Source organism: Artemia sp. Qi Xiang Cuo, chromosome 11 (assembly GCF_049724085.1).
Source record: "Artemia sp. Qi Xiang Cuo chromosome 11, ASM4972408v1, whole genome shotgun sequence".
In the NCBI taxonomy this organism is placed as follows: domain Eukaryota; kingdom Metazoa; phylum Arthropoda; class Branchiopoda; order Anostraca; family Artemiidae; genus Artemia; species Artemia sp. Qi Xiang Cuo.
The window spans coordinates 17,374,766-17,397,561 of record NC_142804.1 but is presented as its reverse complement, the minus strand read 5'-3'; the positions used below and the strand labels follow the sequence as shown (position 1 = coordinate 17,397,561).

The 22,796-nt window shown below is 34.4% G+C and overlaps 1 protein-coding gene across 2 annotated transcripts in view; it reads right to left on the bottom strand.

The window, feature by feature from the left end:
- Positions 1-11,519: 11,519 nt before the first annotated feature.
- The window catches only part of Sec6 (Exocyst complex component Sec6), a 69,213-nt gene continuing 57,936 nt past the window's right edge, over positions 11,520-22,796 (bottom strand). For both annotated transcript variants that reach the window (XM_089097092.1, XM_089097093.1), the window contains exons 8-9: positions 14,418-14,720; positions 11,520-12,514 (exon numbers count right to left, since the gene is read on the bottom strand). In XM_089097092.1, coding sequence (XP_088953218.1) covers positions 12,035-12,514; positions 14,418-14,720 — 783 coding nt within the window. In that variant the 3' untranslated portion in view covers positions 11,520-12,034. The remainder of the gene's footprint in view (positions 12,515-14,417; positions 14,721-22,796) is intronic.

Sequence of the window (22,796 nt, the reverse complement as noted above, 5' to 3'; positions counted from 1 at the left end):
CGTAGAAACTTCAAAACAGGCTCATTTGATTGAAAATTCAAAGGGCCAGTGTCGTTTTTAAAAGTCGAAAGTGATTGGAGGGCAACTAGCCCCCCTCCCACGCCCATCATTCCCCCAAACACACCCAATCAACATTTTGAAATAGCGATTCTGTTCGGCGTAGTTGATTTCTTGATAGAAAATATATATTTGAGGAGAACACTCCCCCACAACCCTCAGGGCAAGGGTTTTAAGTTACGCCCTGGGGGTATATAAGGTTTTTTATAGAAGACGTTGTCGTAGAAACTTCAAAAAAGGCTCATTCGATTGGAAATTGAAAGGGCTAGTGCCCTTTTTAATATTCGAAGTGATTGGAGGGCAACTAGCCCCCCCCCATAACCATCATTCCCCCAAACACATCCAATCAAAATTTTTAGATAGCCATTTTGTTCAGCGTAGTTCATTTCCAGATAGAAAATATGATTTTGAGGAGGCAACTCCACCACAACCCTCAGGGCAAGGGTTTTAAGTTGTGCCCAGGGGCATATAAGGTTTTTATAGAAGGCGTTGTCGCAGAAACTTCAAAAAAGGCTCTTTGATTGGAAATTCAAAGGGCTAGTGCCCTTTTAATAGTCGAAAGTGATTAGAGGGCAACTAGCCCTCCCCCTATCATTTATCCAAATACATCAAATTTTGAGATAGCCATTTTAATCAGCGTGGTTGATTTCCTGATAGAAAATATTTTTTTGAGGAGGACACTCCCCCATAACCCTCAGGGCAAGGGTTTTAAGTTATGCCCTGGGGGCATATAAGGTTTTTATAGAAGGTGTTGTCATACAAACTTCAAAAAAGGCTCATTCGATTGGAAATTCAAAGGGCTAGTGCCCTTTTTAATAGTCGAAAGTTGGATGACAACTAACCCCCCTCTCACGCCCACCTATTCCCCAAAGACATCCAATTAAAATTTTGAGATAGCCCTTTTATTAAACGTAGTTTTAAGTTCTGGAAATTAGGTCTTTGAGGATGACAACTCCCCCACAGCCCTCAGGGAAAGGGTTGTAAGTTATGCCCTGGGGGCATATAAGGTTTTGTATAGACAATGTTGTCCTAGAAACTTCATAAAGGGCTCATTCGATTGGAAATTTAAATAGCTAGTTCTCTTTTTAATAGTGGAAAGCGAATCCAAGGCAACTGACATCCCTTCCACACCCACCTTTTCCCGAAACACATCCAATCAAAATTTTGATATAGCCATTTTGTTCAACGTAGTTGGAAGTTCTGGAAATTATATGTTTCAGCAGGACACTCCCCCCAACGTCTTTTTGGGGCAAGGGTTATAAGTTATGCTCTGGGGGCATATATGTTTCTTATGGAAGGAATGCTCGTATAAACTTCAGAGAGAGCTCATTTGATTGGAAATCGAAAGTTCTAGTTCACTTTTAAGCGTCAAAAGATATTAGAGGGTAACCAGCTTCCTCCTCCAAACACTTTTTTCCCAAATGCATCCAATAAAATTTCAAGATAGCTATTTTGTTAAAAATAGTTCAAAGATCACATAATAAAAATTCCGGTGTCGACATAACCCACCTGGGCCCGGGGGCAGAAGTTTTAAGTTATGCCCTGGGGGCATATATGGGTCTTATGGAAGGGATGCTCATATTTACTTCAACGAGGGATCTTTTGATTGGATATTGAAAGTTCTAGTTCATTTTTTAAGAGTCAAAAGAGATTGGAGGGCACCTGCCCCCCCCTCCACGCCCTTTTTTCCTCAAACCCATCCAATAAGAAGTTTGAGATAGCTTTTTTTTAAATAGTTCAAGAACCATATAACGAAAACTCAGGGGTCAAAACAGCCCCCCAGGGCCCGAGGGCGGGTGTTGTAAGTTATGCCCTGGGGAAATATATGGATCTTATTGAAGGGAGGCTTGTAAAAAACTCAGAGATAACTCAGTTGATTGTAAATTGAAAGTTCTAGTTCAGGTTTTTAGAGTCCAAAGAGATTGAAGGGCAACCAGCCCCCCCCCCTCACGCACTTTTTTCCCCAAATGCATCCAATAAAATTTTGAGATAGCCATTAAGTTCAAAAATGCTCAAAAGTCAGATAACAAAAACTCAGCTGTCGTCGCGCCCCCCAGGGCCCGGCGGTAGGTGTTGTAACTTATGAACTAGGGGCATATAAGGCTCTTATGGAAGAGATGATTGTATAAACTTCGGAGAGGGCTCAGTTAATAGGAAATTAAAAGTTCGAGCTAACTTTTAATGGTCAAAAGAAATCTAGGTTAAGATAGCCCCCCCCCACGAGTCCTTCTTTTTACGAACCCATCTGATGGAAATTTCGAGATGAACATTTTCTTAAAAATATTTCAAAGGTCGGATAAGAAAAACTTCGATGTCAATACAACCCCCCAGGGCCCAGGGGAAGGCTTTCTAAGTTATGCCTTAAGGCCATTCATGGTTATTATAAAAGGAATGCTTGTATAAACTTCATAAAGGACTCATTTGATTGGAAATTGAAAGTTCTAGTTCACCTTTCAAGAGTCAAGAGAGTTAAGGGCAACTAGTACCCCCCCCCTCCCTCGCCCTTCTTCCGCAAACCCATCCGCTACAAATTTTGAGACAGCCAGTTTTTGGAGATTGTTCAAAAATTAGATAACAAAAACTCCCCCTAGGGCCCGGGGGATAGGCGTTGTAAGTATTGTCCTGGGAGCGTATATGGTTCTTATGAAAGGGATGCTCATATAAACTTCAGAGAGGGCTCATTTGATTGGAATATGAAAGTTCTAGTTCAATTTTTAAGAGTCAAAATATACCCGAGGGCAACTAGCCCCTCCCCCCCCCCCCCACACACACCCTTTTTTCCCCAAGCCCATCCGATAAATTTTTTGTAATAGCCATTTCATTAAAAATAGTTCAAAGGTCAGATATGAAAAATTCCTGTGTCGACACCCCCCCCCCGGGCCCGGAGGCAGGCGTTATGAGTAATGCTCTAGGAGCATATATAGTTCTTATGGAAGGGATGCTCGTATAAACTTCGGAGAGGGATAATTTGATTGGAAATTGAAAGTTCTTGTTCACATTTTAAGAGTCAAAAGAGATCGGAGGGCAACTAGCCCCCCCCCGCCACACCCTAAATGCATCAGATAAAAATTTTGAGGTATCCATTTTGTTAAAAAAAAGTTCAAAGGTCAGATAACGAAAACTCCGGGGTCGACACATGTTGTACAAACATAATATTTGTAATACAAATCGCTTTATAACTAATTAATCATTAGTTATAATAATTATATATACTAATTAATCATAAGTTATACCCAGGGGGCATATATAGCTGATTTGGAAGGAATTCTCGTATAAACTTATGAGAGGGCTCATTTGATTGGAAATTGGAAGTTCTAGTTCGGTTTTTAAGAGCAAAAATGATAAAAAAAATGAAAAAAAGAGCAAAAAATGAAAGGGCAACTAGCCCCTCCCTCGCGCCCTTTTCCCCAAATACATCAGATAAAAATTTTGAGGTAGTCATTTTGTTAAAAAAAATCAAGGGTCAGATAACAAAACCCCGGAGTCGACACATGTTGTACAAACATAAATTGTATAATATAATTCGTTTCATAACTAATTAATCATTTGAAAAAAAGGTTATTTAAAATCTATGAATCAATACAGATGTAGAGCATTGACCTGTGGCAATCCGTTTAGAAAATATTGAATAACTAGTCAATGAAAAACATTCACGCCAAGCCTTATTTCGTTTCAGACGGATGAATAAGCCCATCCGCTAACAATTTGAGGTGACCATTTTCTTAAAAATAGTTCAACCATCACATCTTAAAACTCCAGGGTCGACACAGCCCCCAGGGCCCAGGGACAGGCGTTGTAAGTTATACTCTTGGGATATATATGGTTCTTATAGAAGGGATACTCGTATAAACTTCAGAGAGGGCTCATTTGATTGAAAATAGAAAGTTCTAGTTCACTTTCAAAGAGTCAAAAGAGACTGAATCTTAATTAGTCCCCACACACCCTTTTTCCCAAAACCTATCCGATAAAAATTTTGAGACAGTAATTTTGTTAAAAATAATTTAAACATCAGATAATAAAAACTCCAAGGTTGACACGAACCCATTTTTTCACTTTGATATTGTTACTTTGATAGGAGTTTTGATACTTTGATGAACATTTGATTTTTTTTTAAAGTTTGATTTTGAAATAAGTAATTTTTAAAAACTTGAAATTTTTGCAATCAAAAACGAACTAAAATTAATTAAAAAAAACTTTCAAAAAAAAAGTTTTTCAAAGCAAATTAAAGGCCATTTTAAACTTAAGCTCAGCAGATACAAATGTTTTTTAAAATTCAATCTAAAAACGACCATAAATTACTATTAGAGAATAAACGAAACCCGACACGGACAGAAATCAAATAAGTAATCATAAGAAAAAACATTCAACAAGTAACGATGTAAATGAACAAATAAATCTTAAAGTGATTAAAGCTTAGATTGAATATCAAAATCAAGCATAAAACGGAAAAAAAATTTCCTATTAAAGTATAAATGAAACTTAAAACGAACAGAAATTAAATAAACAATCAATGCAAACAAACATACAATAGATATTGATGTTAATCAATAAATAAATCTTAAAACGAGTGAAACTTAAATTGAATATGCAAGTCAAGCTTGAAACGAACAAAAATCACTGCAGAGAAGAGTTTGGGTATGACCTCTTTCTCTCCCTGTAAAAGTATCAAACCTACTGCGTCATTGGCGTTTCACTGAAAAGTATATGTGTCTTTAACAGTCTTGGAAAGTATAAACAGCATCAAATTGAATAATTGATGTATATTAATATTAGTTGTTGAAAGATCAATCAGTTCAAGAATTTATTTCACTATAATTGTATTTTTATTTTCAATGCTGTAAGAACTGGAAAAGAAAATATTTGTAATATAATTCGTTTTCAGTTAAGTGCCAATGACGCAGTAGGCTTTTGGTTTTTATTTACAGTTAGGAAAGGAGGCAGTATCCAAACACTTGTTTCTAGTGAAACTATATTCGTCTTTAACAACTTTAAAAAGAGCTAATAAATTAAACTAAGTATTTGATGTGTAATGATATTAATTGTTGAAAGCTCATCAGTTAAAATGTTACTATAATTTTAATGTTTATTTTCAACATTAAGTACAAAAGAAAATATTTATCATAAAATAGTTTTCAGCAAAGCGCCAATGACTCAGTATGTTTTAGACTTTTACAGTAAGAGAAGGAGGTCATACCCAAACTCTTGTTTGTAGTGATTTTAGTTTATTTCAAGCTTTAATTACATACTCAGTTTTAATTTCACTTGTTTTAAGATTTATTTATTAATTTATAGCTATATCCATTGCATGTTTGATGGCATTGGTTGTTTGTTTCATTCATACTCGTTTTGAGTTTCATTTATACTTCAATAGGGAAATTTGTTTTATCGTTTTAAGCTTGATTTTCATATTCAATCTAAGCACTAGTCGCTTTAAGATCTATTTAATCATTTATATTATTACTTGTTGTATGTTATTGCTATGATTGTTTATTTAATTTCTGTTCGTTTTGGGTTTCATTTATTCTGTAACAGTAATTTCTGGTCATTTTGAGTTTGAATTTTAAAAGGTATTTGTATCTGCTGAGCTTAAGTTTAAAATGGCCTTTACTTTCCTTTGAAAAACTTATTTTACGGAAAGTTTTTTTTTAATTAATTGAAAGAAAGATGTAATTTGGGCCAATAGTAACGAAACCTCAAAAAAATTTTTGCTTTACAATTAGCATGTCAAAGGAATTTATTTTTGCCTGATTTTCAAAAGAAGGGTAAATATCTTGAAATTAAGCTGATAATCTTAATAAAAATTACTCCATTAGATTCAGCATATTAGAAGCTTTTTGTGAGTTTTTTTTTCAGGGGTAATCGTATCGAACTGATGGTTCTAGAAGAACGAAATATGGCTCGCTTGAATGAAAACTTAACCTTTTTAAGTCACTAGAAATATTGTGTCATTGAAAAGTAGTTTTCTGGAATTTTGTGGCACTAAACTACGGTTTTGCCCTAAAGAGGATCAAGTAGCTATAAATTGTTCTTATTATTGTCTAACTAGGCACAGCCCATTTAGATCTTCCTACTATTTTTAATTAATTTCTATTTTTCTTTTTCTTTATATTTAATCACAAAAGGCTACTTTATAGGCTAAATTAAATTGTCTCTTCGAAAACACGGAAATCTTTTACTATCAGGTTTACCGATAGGACCTTTCTTGCCGCCACCAGTATTTGTGTTGTAAGCCACGACTGCCATCAGTATTCGGGTGGTAAGGTACGGGTTTCACCACTTATTGGTGCAAAATGGTGCTACACCACTTACTGGAGGAGAAATTCCCTGATGGCGCCAAATATTATAATGAGATGCCAGCACTTACCACAACGGTTCTGTAAATATAGGGTATGTTAGTACCCAATTTACAATATACCCTGGCCAAGGGTATGATAACATGATCGAACGGTCAGATGGCCAAACTCTAAGGCCAAGGGTGCACCCAACCCGGGTCACTTCTAAAAATCTCTAGTTATCTCCTCGGAAGGTAAACGGACCCCCCTGTCGATATAATAATGACGGTATCTTGTATATCTTTTCCTACCCTGTCTGGGTTCCTGCAAAAATAGTCTACACAGCTGTGGAAAAAGGTTACTTGTAATCTTTCAAATTGACAATTGAAAAAACACATATATCAACTGTAAAAGAACAGATTCTCCCAAATGGGGTCTCTATGTAAAATAACTAATAAAACAATGATTCGCTATAAAAAACATGGTATAGGGTTGGACCTTCGCTTGGCCCTGGGCAAACTTCTAAATAAACATCTACATCCATTCTACTTTTGCGTAATTTTGTCTTTCAATGGCCCAGACCCAGAAGACCAAAATAGAATTTAAGTTCAAAGCTTTCTTATTGCGAAAGAATCTAGCTTAGCAAAAAGAGTTCAACTTCTGATTAAAAATTATCTTGTAGGCAAATATAATTACAGAAAAGAAAATAGGTCATATCTGAAAAGAAAAGAAACAAGGGGTCGAACCCCAACAATCATCTTAAAAGTCTATCCCTTTCCACTATATAAATAGCATTCCGACATTAACCAAAAATCTAAGGATGGAACCATGATTAGAAAAAAATGAAAAAGGGGGGACTAGAATGAGCAGTTTTTGACACAGTCTTGACAACGTTATTTTTTAAAGCCAGGCAATGAAGACAGTTTTTGAAACTAGAGAAACAAATACAATGTTGACAATACGTTTCACATTCGTGCTAATTTGGACAAAATAAAATTATCTATTAATAAATTCTGAACTTTTAACAGTACAGAACAATTAAAAAAATTAGACAAAACTAGAGAAAACAATTAACACCAAAAAAAAAAGAAGAAAAAAAGAACCAATAATAGGAGAAATTTCAATTTTTTACATCAGTTTATTCTTTCTCTACTTTTTTCACCATTTTAAATCAAATTTAGCAATAATATTTTTAATAAAAAACATGCTCATATTATTTAATTATGAACAAATGAAATCAAAATGTAAACCCAAAGCCGCACTGTGTTACTTTAAAAAAACGTAACAAATGCAATGGTAATAATTAGTGTCACATTCGTGCTAATTTGGACTAAATAAAAACATAATTTATTAAATTTTGAACTTTAAACGAAGTATTGAAATACAAAAAAAAAATCAGACCAAACACATTGAAACCTGACAGGCTTTCAATGATGCCAAATTAAAAAACTGAAACAACAAAAAAGAAGAAAATACAAAAGAGAACCAAAACAAAAACTTCAATTTCCTAAACTAAAAGTTTCTTATTTCTCTACTTTTTTCGCCATTTTAAAGCACATTAAACAATAATGTTTGAAGAAAAAACACGTACATATTTTTTGAATTATTCCACAAGCGAAAACGAACTACATGCTTAAAGGCTCACTATGCCATTTTTCAGTTTCGTTACTGTTTATTTTTAAAAGTTTCGTTGATTCTTTTTTCTGAAACTTTTATAAAAAGAATAAAACTTTTTGAGTTACCACACTATTAAAATATTTTTTGTTTACTTCTTTGTTTGTCACATATATTTCTTAAATTTGTGAGCCAATTTTCGACGACTTCCGAATATTCAACTGCTCTCGACCATTATCAGTATAAATAATAATTTGTTCCTAGAGAAGACAAACGACTTTCTTAGTTTCAGAGAAAGTAAAAAAGCCTGAAATAATAAATATGGAACATATAAAAAAACTCGTTTTCTAAATAGACTAAAAAGTAGGATATAATTTTTTTTTCAAGAATCTAAGAATAAAAGTGACAATGAGTGGCCCAAAATAAATCGGGTTTATGATAACATAGATATCAAGTTGCTGTAAGTTAAAATGAACAACTTATAAATCTAGGATGTTTGAACCTTGTCCTGCAGGCCTTCATTGCAAGCCTTGGATAGCTAACTCTCCATATACTATCTTGAAAAGGTTCTTCTAATAAATAGTCATAGAATTCACTCCTGACAATTCAATACTCGTGAAATTCTATAAGTACGAGAAATCCAGTCAATTGTGCTATCTTGCTATATGATGTAGAAGCAAGCATCTACCCTAAAAAATAATCGAACTCAAGGACCGATTAATCGAAGCTTCTTAAAGAATAAAAACGCCAAACGAAAATTAAACTGCTGCTTTTTGTTTTTTCTACTTTGCATAAATTTATAGCATGTGGTAACCAAAATCGTGGACTTCCAAGTATTGAACTTCTAAACACTAAGAAGTTCAGGTTAGCTTCCAGTTATATTGACAGAGCAGGATTGAGTAGGCCGCTGGTTCACAACTCAAGGGGATTTATGATATCTGCGAATTTTTAGAGACAAACCAATCATCAATACATGAATTCAATTTCGATTTTAATTAAATTACTGATAATATTTTCAAACAAATCACTTCAGTTTAAGGCGAGGTTCCAAATGAGGTTGAATTAAACAGTTACTTCAAGTTTTATATTTATTTTAATATTTAAAATTAGTTATTTTCAAATTAATTAATCAGTTAATAATTAAAATAGATAATTAATTATCAAATTATCATAAAATTAATTTGGATTTAGTCTTACACACTGAGGATATGCTACCTAAAGCTAACATGTGCTTTGTAAATCCAAAGCTGAAATCAAACAGCTTGTGGTAAACAACGAAAGAAAGAAGCGATTCGGGCCAATAGTAACGGAAACTCTAATAAAAATTTTTGCTTTACAATTAGCATATCAAAGAAATTTATTTTGGCCTGATTTTCAAAAGAAGGATAAATATCCTCAAACAAGCTTTTGATCTTAATAAAAATTACTCCATTAGATTCAGCATATTAGAAGCTTTTTGTGAATTTTTTTCAGGGGTAATCGTATCGAACTGATGGTCCTAGAAGAACGGAATATGGCTCGCTTGAATGAAAATTTAACTTTTTAAGTCACTAGAAATATTGTGTCATTGAAAAGCAGTTTTCTGGAATTTTGTGGCACCAAACTACGGTTTTGCCCTAAAGAGGTTCAAGTAGCTATCAATTGAACATTCTGAAATAGTCAATTCATTTAAAAGTATCACAAAGCTATATATTGAGCTTCTCAGCTGCAGAGCAAGTAATGCTACATGGTGGCGAATTCGTACCTGAAAAGTCACAAAGTCCAAACAAGATAATCAATTTGGACGTTTATTTTAATGCTTGATTTAACTAAGTTGATTCACTTGATTTTCCATGAAAGTATGTTCAGCGACGTATAATTGTACAACAGCAATTATGAAGGTGGAGCGGCAGGCCATTGTGTATGTGGGGGCTGCGTCATTGAACATACTTTCAATGCACGGGGGTGGGCCATTGTGTATAATTTAATGTTTCGTGGTTGAAGCGAAATACGAACACGACCCATAGTAACAAAACAAATAGTCCAACACTTAAAATGGCGTCATATCGAAACACAGAGTACACCATTGGAACCTGCTTGGCCGAAACCCCACTATAAAGTAAACTTTCAGCGCCTTGACTTAAAAAACAAGGAAGGAGAATCCATTGCCTTGAAAAACAAGGAAACTGGCTGCAATCACAACATTAACGTCAAACATGATGAAACATTGTTAACTGATAGTTTCCACAGTGCAGCGGCTAAGGGACTCACCTCAGGAGAGAGAGGATCGTAGTTCGAGTCACTCTGTAGTAACAGATCAAGTTCAATGAAGGCTCTTTATCGAATTTCCTCCTTCTCAAAAGGGGAGTAAATTTTATCCAGAAGATAGTTTATTCGTCATCTGCTGTTGCCAGCGGCCTCCTGAAGTGATATTTTTTTTATGCGATTTTTTTTTATGAGAAATCTTAGCAATTGGTAATTTTGAAAAAAAAACGTGTTTGGTATTTTTTTAAAGAAGAAAAAAAGAATCAAACAGTTGACGCGGTCAGGTTTTGAACAAGAGACTTATGAATTTGATTATCATAGGTATCATTGTTGCAGCTATAGCTACAACTTAGTAATGAGCGAATTACAACTCATAGGAGCCGCAATTTTAAACAAGCATTTTGAAGATATTTTCAAATATTGTACAACAGCCATTATGGAGATGGAGTAGCGGGTCATTGTGTATGTGGGGGCTGTGTCATTGAACATACTTTCAATACACGGGGGTGGGCCATTGTGTATAATTTAATGTTTCGTGGTTGAAGCGAAATACGAACACGTCCAATAATAACAAAACAAATAGTCCCACACTTAAAATGGCGTCATATCCAAACACAGAGTACACCATTGGAACCTCCTTGGCCGAAACCTCCCTGTAAAGTAAACTTTCAGCGCCTTGACTTGAAAAACAAGGAGGGAGAATACATTGCCTTGAAAAACAAGGAAAGTGACTGCAATCACAATGTTAACGCCAAACATGATGAAACATTGTTAACAGATAGTTGCTACAGTGCAGTGGCTAAGGGACCCTCATCAGGAGACGGGATCGTAGTTCGAGTCACCCTGTAGTAACGGATTCAATTTCAATGAATATATATATATATATATATATATATATATATATATATATATATATATATATATATATATATATATATATATATATATATATATATATATATATATATATACGTATATACGTGTATTTAAAAACCAGTGGTCATATGGCCAAAAAAAGAAAGAGAAAAATATATATATATACACATACGTATAAATTGAACAAATTAAGACAGTAGCCCTGAACACATTGGAATCATAACTTCAGTGCCTCTAAAACATTGTTTATAAAACCTTCAACCGCAATTAGTTCACTAGAAGAGGTTTTCAAAATACCCAGGAGTCGTGGCGCGATAGGCTTGTATGTACGTAATTGTTGCTGTCACTTGTCTTCTATTATTTACATAATTCAGCAGCAACCGAGCCTAATGCCGGTTGCTGACCGAGCCTAATGGACCTAATGGGACCGAAGCTTTAATGGGAACCGAGCCTAATGAACCGAGCTTTATTATTATTATTATTATATATAACATATATATTATAAAAGAGAAAAAATGAGAAACTGACATCTAGAACAATAAAATTAGCAGCACAGTGGTTGAGAGTGAATTAAATAAAAATGATAATATAAAAAAAGTAAAGAAGAATGCAGTTTTAAAAAGAACCACAATTTTTTTTTCACGACAACGTATGAATTTCTGCCTTTAAACTTTTTTTCTTTCTTCCGGTTGGTGTCCTTCTAATCAGTTCGGTGTCTTCCTCCTCCCCTTTTGAAAATCCTTAGCACCAATCAAGGCCGTACCAAGGTTTTTTTTCGGAGGGGGTTTTACTGAAAAAAAATTTCGGGGAGGGGGAGAGGGTTACACAAAAAAAAACTGAAAAAACGCATACAAAATTTGATTATATCCATTTTTTTTACGATTTCACGAGTCAAAAAACATTTACATTCCCCCCCCCTCCCCAGGGTACGGCCTTGGCACCAATAACAGCAAGAGCACAAGACTTCCAAACTATGAAAAAATTGAGGCAGTAACATGAATATACGAGAAAATACTTCTATCTACATTCATCTTCTCCACTTGTCCCGCATCTTCTAAGACCTCTTTTGCTTTTTGGCGAACTTCCAACTTTCCCAAGTCACCTCGAATAGACATTAAACAGATCAAATGATCTTCTGCCAAATCCCTATACTTCCGAGCCAGAGTTCTAAGGGGCAAAGATAGAAAATCAACATCATCTGCACTAATGACGTCAGCTAATTCGTCAATTGGACTCAATTTAGATTCGTCAGTATCTAAAGAAATATGACGGAATAGTATTAATAGTTGTTTCTTTTCTTCACGAATTTTTTCGCCAACTTGTTTCCGTTCTTCGGCGGCACGAAGTGATAGTTTTTGCTGAAGTACAGCAGTGATGTAGCGTTTGGCAACTCCTAGTTGAGCCTCTTCGGCAACAAATTTTAAATTTTCGGGCCGGAGCATTCCATAATCCTAAAAAGGAACAAGATATAATATAAGAAAGGTCAAAGCTCAATAAAAAGTGAAGAAAAGCATTTAAAACTGTTTTATTCCGATTTATTTACTTTTTTTTAAATAATATTATATTAAAAAAAATTAATAATTAAAAAAACAAAACACACTAGGTATAGAAGCTACCAAAAACTAAGAACATGTTTTGACTTGAAATCACTTTTGGCCTACACATCATTGTGAGCTTCACACGCACAAATTGTGACATTGTGAGAGGGGTTTTGAAAGTCACTATTTAACAACATTGCCATCTAATTTTAAATTGATCCAAGGATTGCGTCATCCAAGAACCACCAAACGGTACCCCCCCCCCCCCTCAAAACTTCTGAAAATATGGCGTTCTACTAGTAGCTATAACTTTAATAAGAAAGGGACAATCATAGGTAGGGAACCGATAGAGAGTATAGATCATCTTAAAAGTTTATCCCTTTCCCCTATATAAATAGCATAAATTTCCGACATTAACCAAAAATCTAAGGATGGAACCATGATTAGAAAAAAAAAATGAAAAGGTGGGGGGACTAGAATGAGCAGTTTTTCACATAGTCTTGACACCGTTATTTTTTTAAAGCCAGGCAATGAAAATAGTTTTTTGAAACTAGACGTAACAAATACAATGTTGATAATACGTTTCACATTCGTGCTAATTTGGACTAACTAAAATTATCTATTAATAAATTCTGAACTTTTAACAGTACAGAACAATTAGAAAAATTTAAGCAAAACTAGAGAAAACGATAAACACAAAAAAAAGAACCAATAATAGGAGAAATTTCAATTTCTTACATCAAAGTTTATTCTTTCTCTAATTTTCGCCCTTTTAAATCAAATTGAGCAATAATATTTTTAATAAAAAACATGCTCATATTATTTAATTATGAACAAATGAAATCAAAATGTAAACCCAAAGCCGCACTGTGTTACTTTTAAAAAAAAAACCTAACAAATGCAATGGTAATAATTAGTGTCACATTCGTGCTAATTTGGACTAAATAAAAATATCATTTATCAAATTTTGCACTTTAAACAAAGTATTGAAATACTAAAAAAAAATCAGACCAAACACATTGAAACCTGACAGGCTTTCAATTATGCCAAATTAAAAAACTGAAACAACAAAAAAGAAGAAAATACAAAAAAGAAACAAAACAAAAAACTTCCATTTCCTAAACTAAAAGTTTCTTCTTTCTCTACTTTTCTCGCCATTGTAAAGCACATTAAACAATAATTTTTGAAGAAAAAATACATATTTTTTGAATTATTCCACAAGCGAAAACGAACTACATGCTTAAAGGCTCACTATGTTGTTTTCAGTTTGACAGATGTATATTTTTAAAAGTTTTGTTGATTCATTTTTAGGAAACTTTTATAAAAAGAATAAAAACTGTTTGAGTTACCACATTATTAAATTTTTTTTTCTTTGTTTGTCACATATATTTCTTAAATTTGTGAGCCACTTTTCGACCACTTCCGAATATTCAACTGCTTTCGACCATTATCAGTATAAATAATAATTTTGTTCTTAAGGAAGACTAACGACTTTCTTAGTTTCAGAGAAGGCTAAAAAGCCTGAAATGATAAATATGCAACATAAAAAAAAACTTGTTTTATAAATAGACTAAAAAGTAGGATACAATTTTTTTTCTCAAGAATCTAAGAATAAAAGTGACAACTAGTGGCCCAAAATAAATCGGGTTTTTGATAACATAGATATCAAGTTGCTGTAAGTTAAAATGCACAACTTATATTTCTAGGATGTTTGAACCTTGTCCTGCTGGCCTCCATTGCAATCCTTGGATAGCTAACTCTCCATATGCTATGTACACAAATATTAGAGTATACTATATTTACAAATAATACTCACGCTGAAATAGTCTTTAAAAGTAACGCAGATAGTTTCGACTGTTTCAGTCGATGCTAACCATTCTCTAGTCATAATGCCATCAAAGTAAATCTTTGTATCTTGAAAAGGTTCTTCTAATAAATAGTCACAGAATTCACTCGTGACTTTTTGATAGGCGTCAGCTACTGACGTAAACAACTTTGCTACTTCATCAACGGTGTCGTTGTTCATCCTCCAAAATCGCAGTTTCAGTTGAGATGTCAGTTCAATGAATTCTGAGCAGGTGTTAACCAAAGCAACCATATACTCTGTAAATCGAGGAATCTGAAATGTAAATAGAGGTTCAGGTTAAAGTGACACTGCAGGCCGGGTGGGACGGAAATTCTATAACTACGAGAAATCCAGTCAATTCTTGCTATCTTGCTATATGATGTAGAAGCAAGCATCTACCCTAAAAAATACTCGAACTCAAGAACCGATTAATCGAAGCTTCTTAAAGAATAAAAACGCCAAATGAAAATTAAACTGCTGCTTTTTTTCTTCTTTGTATAAATTTTTAGAATGTGGTAACCAAAATCGCGAACTTACAAGTATTAAACTTCTAAACACTAAGAAGTTCAGGTTAGCTTCCAGATATATTCACAGAGCAGGATTGAGTGGGCCGCTGGTTCTGTGACAACTCGAGGGGATTTATGTTATCTGCGAATTTTCACCTAGGGATCTAAAAGAGAAGCAAGAAACAAACCAATCATCACTACATGGATTCAATTTGATTTTAATTAAATTGCAGGTAATATTTTCAAACAAATCACTTCTGTTCAAGGCAAGGTTCCATATGAGGCTGAATGAAATCGTTACTTCAAATTTTAAATTTATTTTAATATTTAGACTTAATTATTTTCAAATTAATTAATCACTTAATAATTAAAATAGAAATTAATTATCAACTTATCATAGAATTAATTTGGATTTACGAGAAATCCAGTTACCAGAGTTGCAGGGGTAACCAAGTTATGAGTCACCCCTGTCGAATCTAAACTGTAGTTTCAACCTAGTTTTAGTTGTTTAAAAGGTTGTCCGAGTTGTTTTAGGTTTTTGTGGTGATATTTTCTCATCTAATTTATATTGATGGTATATTATTAAAGTATATCGCTATAAGACGTACATTCGGTTAACTAAAAGTTTCTAGATTTTTTCTTAGATCTAAATCTTAGATTAGACATCCTTTCAATCACACTGAGCATATGCTAGCTAAAGCTAACATTTCCTTTTGTAAATCCAACAGGTCAAATCAAACAGCTTGTGGTAACAAATTGAAAGAAAGAAACGATTCGGGCCAATAGTAACAGAAACTCTAAAAAAAATTTTTGCTTTACAATTAGCATATCAAAGGAACTTATTTTTGCCTGATTTTCAAAAGAAGGGTAAATATCCTCAAATAAGCATGTGATCTTAGTACACTTCACTTCCTTCTTAGACGATTCCCTCTTATATTGGGGAAACCTCTAGTTCTATTAGAGAAACCTGGTGGGATTGCTGCTTGTCACCTCTGGCGGTTTACAAAAAAACGTCAGGGTTCTCTGACAAGAGTACTTTCCTTAGGGATTCAAAAGTGTCGCACTATGTGGCCCCAGTCACCAAGGTTAAACCTCCCCAATTCCCTTCCTGTCCCTCGTTGCGTATATTATTCTTTTTGTTCCACAAATAATATAATCTCAGCCTTCCTGTAGGCTCCCGGACTCCACCTAGGTTAAAAAGTCAAAGATTATAAAGACAAGCTTTCTTACTGTATTCACTTTCACGTATTTACAAGAACTCAAAAACTGAACTGAAATAAAAACTGTTACAATTAATGAAGAAACGTTTCAACACGCCTCCGTGCACGCAACTCTAACCAAAGGCAATGAAAGGCTGAATCAAATTAGACTCCCAGTATCCTTTGAAGCTTTGCGGACTGTAAATTTAAGCCTTATGAGTCCTTGCTCCCCCTGGCTTTTTCAGACATTAGCTAATTAGTGGATTCCTTCAGACATCTCATAATAAAAGCCTATCCCAGGGTTTAGATATTGAAATTGAAGATAAATGAAGTTAAATTTATAAAAAGGGCATTTTTCTGAAATAAAAGGGGCCAAATGTCCCAACACCTCCCTCCTAAGAAACATTACCACCACCACGCCATAGGCATAAAAAAAACATAAAGTAAATAACACCAACTTCAAAATTGCCAAACTTAACTTCTCTTCTTTCCTCTTTTGTACCTCTCCACTGCAGCTACCTGTTGGCTTAGGGATTCAAGACTACAACATCCCTTGGCTTTGTTCCATTGCCGTTCTGTATCTCTGTCCAACCAATCAAAGCTATTGTCCGTACAGTTGTCTTTATCAAGCTTGGGATATTAAAGAAAGAAGAATCTACGTGATTTGCGGAACTTAACCTTACACAGCATGATTAAATAAAAATTTTCGTTCTCATGAAATTTACACTTAGGAGAAGCATAGAATAAAGTTCTGGCACATTCGATGGTGCCAGCTATCATATAAAATTGGCTACACTAGCCTCTTAATTTCCATCGTTGGAAACAACACCATATCTCAATTAAAATGCAGGTTGACCCTTGGCATAATTTGAAATAATCTAAGGCCAAAAATACACAAGCCTCTGAAAACCAAAGGGGTTCCCAGAAATGAAGTATAAAGCTGAGTGAACTTTGAATCGCCTTTTTCTGGATTCCATCCCCTAAACTAATCGAATGAATAATGCTCGTCGATCCGGACTGAAGATGAAATTGAAGACTGGAAAGGCAAGGCCTCAGTAAAGGGACCACAACTTGTCCGCCAGTTGTGCATTGTGGAAAAGGGTTATCTTTCTCGACACACCGCAGGGGATCTTCCCCAAGGGGTTCCTCCTCCTCATAAAGGATCAATATCTCTTTCGAGTAAATAAAACCAGTCTCAGATTCCTTCCCAGATTTCTTCAATCCAACCCAAAATTCAGTAACTCCCAATCTTTCCGAAACCCGTTGTTGACAAGTCGATTCTATTTCATCATTATCTGTAGTTTCTCTCAATCGGTCATGAGTCTTTTTCTCCCTCTTAAGGTTTTTCGTTTTATTATAATGTTGTAATTTTACCAGTGGGTCCTAGACCTCTTTGTCCCCCTTAATACTCATTTTTGCTAGAAACAGCCTATCTAATTTTTTATTTTTCGCCACTGCAGGCTGAATCCGCAAATTTTGTCTCTTTTCTAGATTTCTTTTTTACTTTTCTCAACTTTTTCAATCGTGTAAAATAAATCATGATTAAATTTGAATTGATTCCAGTGTCCATAATCTTTGACTGCCTTTCTTTCATTGTAGTTCCGTTTAATATTTCTTTTCTCCCTTTTAGTTTTCTTTTCTTTTGTAGTAGCATTAAATAAATCGTCGCTAAATGAAAATCAAATTCTTAAATTGTAGTTTCGCTTTGCATTTTTTTTTTCTCCTCTTGTTTTCTTTACTTTTACCGCAGAAACGAATAATTTGTCATTAAATGGGAATTGAATTCCGATATTTGATTTTTCATATTGTAATAAAACTTCTCGAACTTTAAGAGGAAAAGCACGTACAATAAATTTCGTCTCAATTTTCTTTGGTAAAATCAGTGCTTTATTTTTGCATGTACTTGTTAGCGTCTCATATTCGGTATAAGTGTTCTGAAGTTTTCTGTTTTCTGAAAAAATTCCAAAAAATCAATTTGTTACGTTTTACTTTCAATATTATGTGGCCAAGCCACTTCCGCATCCCCTTTTTCCGGATGATCAACATTTCGAACTGAAGTATCAAGCATTTCGTTTCTTCGACAGGGTGGCTCAGTCTCCCAATTTGTTTTATGGGCCGGTCCACCCTCCCGCCTTGTTAACGAAGTTGCATATTTTTCCTTTTTGATGCCTGGTAATTTTCATTTTCTCGCGATTGATTCTTAGACAAATACGTAATTATGACTATTCGATAGCCTAGAAGTTAGTTGTGATAAAATCTCACTTTCTGGAATTCCCCAGCGGGCTTCTATTCGGCCTCCATGGTTCTTATAAACTCTTGGTGATCTCTCTCTTTCTCTCTCTATTTTATCATTCTCCACTTTTTTTCTAGCTATTCTTTCTTCCTTCATGAAATTTAATATATGGTGTGTCATATCCACCTAAGTATTTGTTCGTGAGCCACTACTGAAAATTCAATTTCTACTACTCCTTCTACTCAGACATCTCTGATCTCATCTGACATTATATATTCCTAATTCATTTTCTGAATCCACTCGTTCCATATGTGTATTATCTCTGACCCTCAATTCCCCTTCATTTTGCACAGCATCTGAGAGGTGAGTTCGTCTTGTTTTTTCATATATTATATCTTCCTTCTTTGTTTTGTACCCCCTCATTTTACCGGGTGTACTCCTTCCCGATTTTATTACCTCTTAATTAATTAGGCAATAATTAAGTTTTAAGGAAGGGGAGTATGAAGTAAAAACTAATATCTAATCTCTCTTAATTCCCCGGAATATTTTTGGCCTAAGCCTATGTTATTGGTGCTAGGAGGGGGGGGGGGGTAACAATGCATCTCCAAATGCGACAAGCTTTTTCTATATAGCATAAAATATTACATTCATGGCATAGAGGTGGAAAAGGGACAAGAAGTTAAGGCTACGTTTCGATTAGAAAGCTTTCTTTTCATGTCTAGGACCCTCAGCTGAATAACCTTCAGCTGTCCTCAGATTGTCAATTTTAATGATATTGGAAGAGATTTAAAAAAAAACACATACTAGATTGAATTGCTCTCCCTATCTCCCTTATCAAATTGATCTCCCTATATATATATTGTCAATAACTGCTCTTCCTATCTTTTGTTTATATTGTTTGAGTTCAATTACGTAATATTTATATATTTAAATAAGCGAAAGCGTAAGTAAAGAAATACATAATAACAAGTACTAATTAAGAGACACTTTTAATGAGACAGTTAAGTGAACAGTATGTTCACTGTCTTAATTAAAAATTTTAACTTTTATGGCATGTAATTAAATCTCATATTTTTCGGGGCTATGCTGTCTAAAACATTATGTAGGAACATTTCTGAGAGGCAAATTGTTGATGGGGATTTTTCTTCAAGTTGAATCACACCTAAAGTATTTGTATACCTCTATCCTTTTCAGTAATATAAAGTCAAGGCTCTCAGGGCAGGAATTAATATGAATTAATATGGAATTAATACGATGGAATTAATATGGAATTAATGAAAATATGGAATTAATATGGAATAAATGAAATATGGAATTAAATATGGAATATGGAATTAATATGGAATTAATATAATACGATGAATAATATGGAATTAATATGGAAATTAATATGAATTAATACGGAATTAATATGGAGAGGCGGAGAGTAACAAGAAAGTTTTCATTTCCCCCTTGGTAATTTTAACCCCTATTACTAGTACAACTTCCCCAAAAACTACCCCCTGGACCCACCCATCAAGAGTCTATCAATTGCATTAACTTTAACAAAAAAAAACAACAGAGTTTATCTTAGGGCACAAAATAATATCTGAAACATCCACCCCCACCCCCCCCCCCCTCCAAAAAATGAAACAAAACTCTAACCAAACAAAAAATACAAGTTTTGAATGAACTTTACACATAAAATCTTGATTCATAAATGAAATTGCCTCCCCCCTCCGTAGATTTTCAAAAGACCCTTCTTAGTAAGAATATATCTTCGTTGGAATAACCAATGAGAAACACCCTTTTAGGTATTTTCGCTGAAACAAATCCAATAAAAGCAAAATTACCCCGCCATCTTCCTACAGTTTGAAAAACATAGTTTGTTTCCTCGTGAATTTTCAGGAATTGGTGCTCCTGGCTGTAAGTGTGTTTAAAAGTAGAACTTAAAACCGACTGAAAATTAAAAGGTAAATTTTAAAAATGGTAAAATGCATATACTTTTGCAACCCAAACTTTCAAATTAATGAAAAATGAGTTGGCTTTTTTTTTGTCGGGGGGATATTTTGGGCTAAAACACACTTCTAAGTTATAGTATCTATTATGGGGTACATCCCACAATAGCATAGTATTTGTAGGCATGAATAAACATTGAGTTGGAGGTTTGAGATTGCTTGTGCAGGATTTTAACCCTTGTTGATAGAGGAGTATCACGAAGTGTGGAAAACCATGTTGTGACCAAGACAGGTCCAAGATTTCACAAACATTCCATTCATACTGGAGGTCCAAGGGACTTCTTGCTGTCTGGTTCTTAGCTGGCTTAAGGGCTTCCTGTAGTCTTGAGAAAATATTTTAGCCCCGTCCTGCACTGGTTCTGGGACCATTGATTTTCCTTGTGCCATAAAAATTTCAAAGACTTAAATAGTGTGAAAATTGCAATTTGGAATTCCACAACGTTAAAAAAATTACAGTATTGATATTTTGACTGACGAATTCACACACTTTGAACTGGACTTATTAGGAGTTTCAGAGATTCATAACCCGAGGGTAGGAAACATGAAATTAGTCAATATAAAATGTATTTATTAAGGCAGGATTAATGGGGTGTATAGGCAGGGAGTAGGGTTCATGATGAATAAAGAAGCTGCTAAGTCTCGTTTAAGTTGGGAAGGTATTAATAATAGAATAATAACCACTCATTTACCACTTAAAAATGCAGGGTATCACTCATAGTAGTATATGTCCCAGTAGAATCGACTGATGAAGAAAGTAGTGGCTATAATGAATTTTACTTACAGCTACAGGAAGAAATAGATAGGATCCACGGTAAAAATATGGTATTTTAATTAGGGGCTTTGATACAAAGGTCGGTAGAAACAGGGATAGATGGTTATCCTAGCCTAGGAAAATTTGGTGTAGGAATGAAAGCAGTAACGGTTATAGAATGATGCAATTTTTTACGCATAACCATCTAGTAATAACCAGTACAGTATTTGGTCATAAAATGGCCCATAAATTAATATAGTATTCACTGGGTGGTAAGATGGCTAACCTTATTGATTATGTTACTGTACACCAACAACTGGTGTACACCAACAACAAGATACTAGGGTACGTAGGAATGATTTTAAAAGTAAAAGATTACTATCTGGTAGTATTTAGGGTTAATCTCAAGCTAAAATTAAGGAGGTGTAACTACGAGGCTAGTAACCAAGCGTAGGTGCAATCCTTGTAAAATATAACTGATAAATACATTAAAATGATTAGTGCAATGTAAGAAAATAGCATTGTTATGGTTAAGATAGGAAATGAGGTTAGTAGGTGGTTTCGTACTGAATCAGGAGTTAAGCAGGGTTGCATTCCATCTCCATTCATATGGATCATTTTGATGACCTTTATCCTAAGGAGCATACCAAAGGCTATGGGAGAGTACGGAATCAAATGAAGAAGTAAAACTCTTGACTTAGATTATGCTAATGATTCAAGCGTTGTAGATAAAAATATTAGCCAGATGAATGAATTTTCCTAGATTTGAGAGCTCAGGGAGCAGAATAGGTTTGAAAACTAAAGTTATAATGACTAAATCGATAAGACTAAGATAATTGAAGATGAAAAGGTGATGTTGAATAACGAGAAGATTGATTAAACGGAAATCGTCATTTACCTCGGTAGTATTGTTAGTAAAGACGGTGGGTACAGCGCAGATGTTAAAAGTAGATTATTCGAGGTATTTGGGGTTATTTCATAGTTGAAAAAGTTTAGAAGAAAAGGATGATACGTCTGCAAACCAAGAATAGAACATTGAAAACTAAATTGATGACAGTGGACAAGTATGGTTCTGAAGCTTGGGTGCTCCGAAAGAGTAGGGAGGATTTGTTAGATGTTCTCGAGAGAAATGGTCTGCAGATTCTTTTGGGTACCCGGCTGATTGACCGTATTTCAAACAGTAAGCTCTAAGAAAACTGTGGTTTAATTCTCTTTTCTACGGCTATCACGAAAGAAAAGTTGAGTTGGGTAGGACATGTTCTGCGGAAGAATGATGACAGATTGCCGAAGATCGTCCTTGTGGACCAAACATCTAGGGCCAAACGAAAAGCAGGTCGTCTCCGAATGGGTTCGGAGGATGTCGTAAAGAGATATTTAAGGGAAATCCGAACTTTTTAGGAGGGTTTAAAAACAGAGGCTTTGAATAGACTGAGATGAAGGAGAAGCTTGCGTAGCTGTGTTGGCCTCAGGCGGCTTGGTGCTGCAGTGAGTTGATAGTAGTATTAGTACAGTAGTAGTAGTATATAGAAGAGAAAATTGACCTATATAATTGACCTATATATATATATATATATATATATATATATATATATATATATATATATATATATATATATATATATATATATATATATATATATATATATATATATATATGTATATA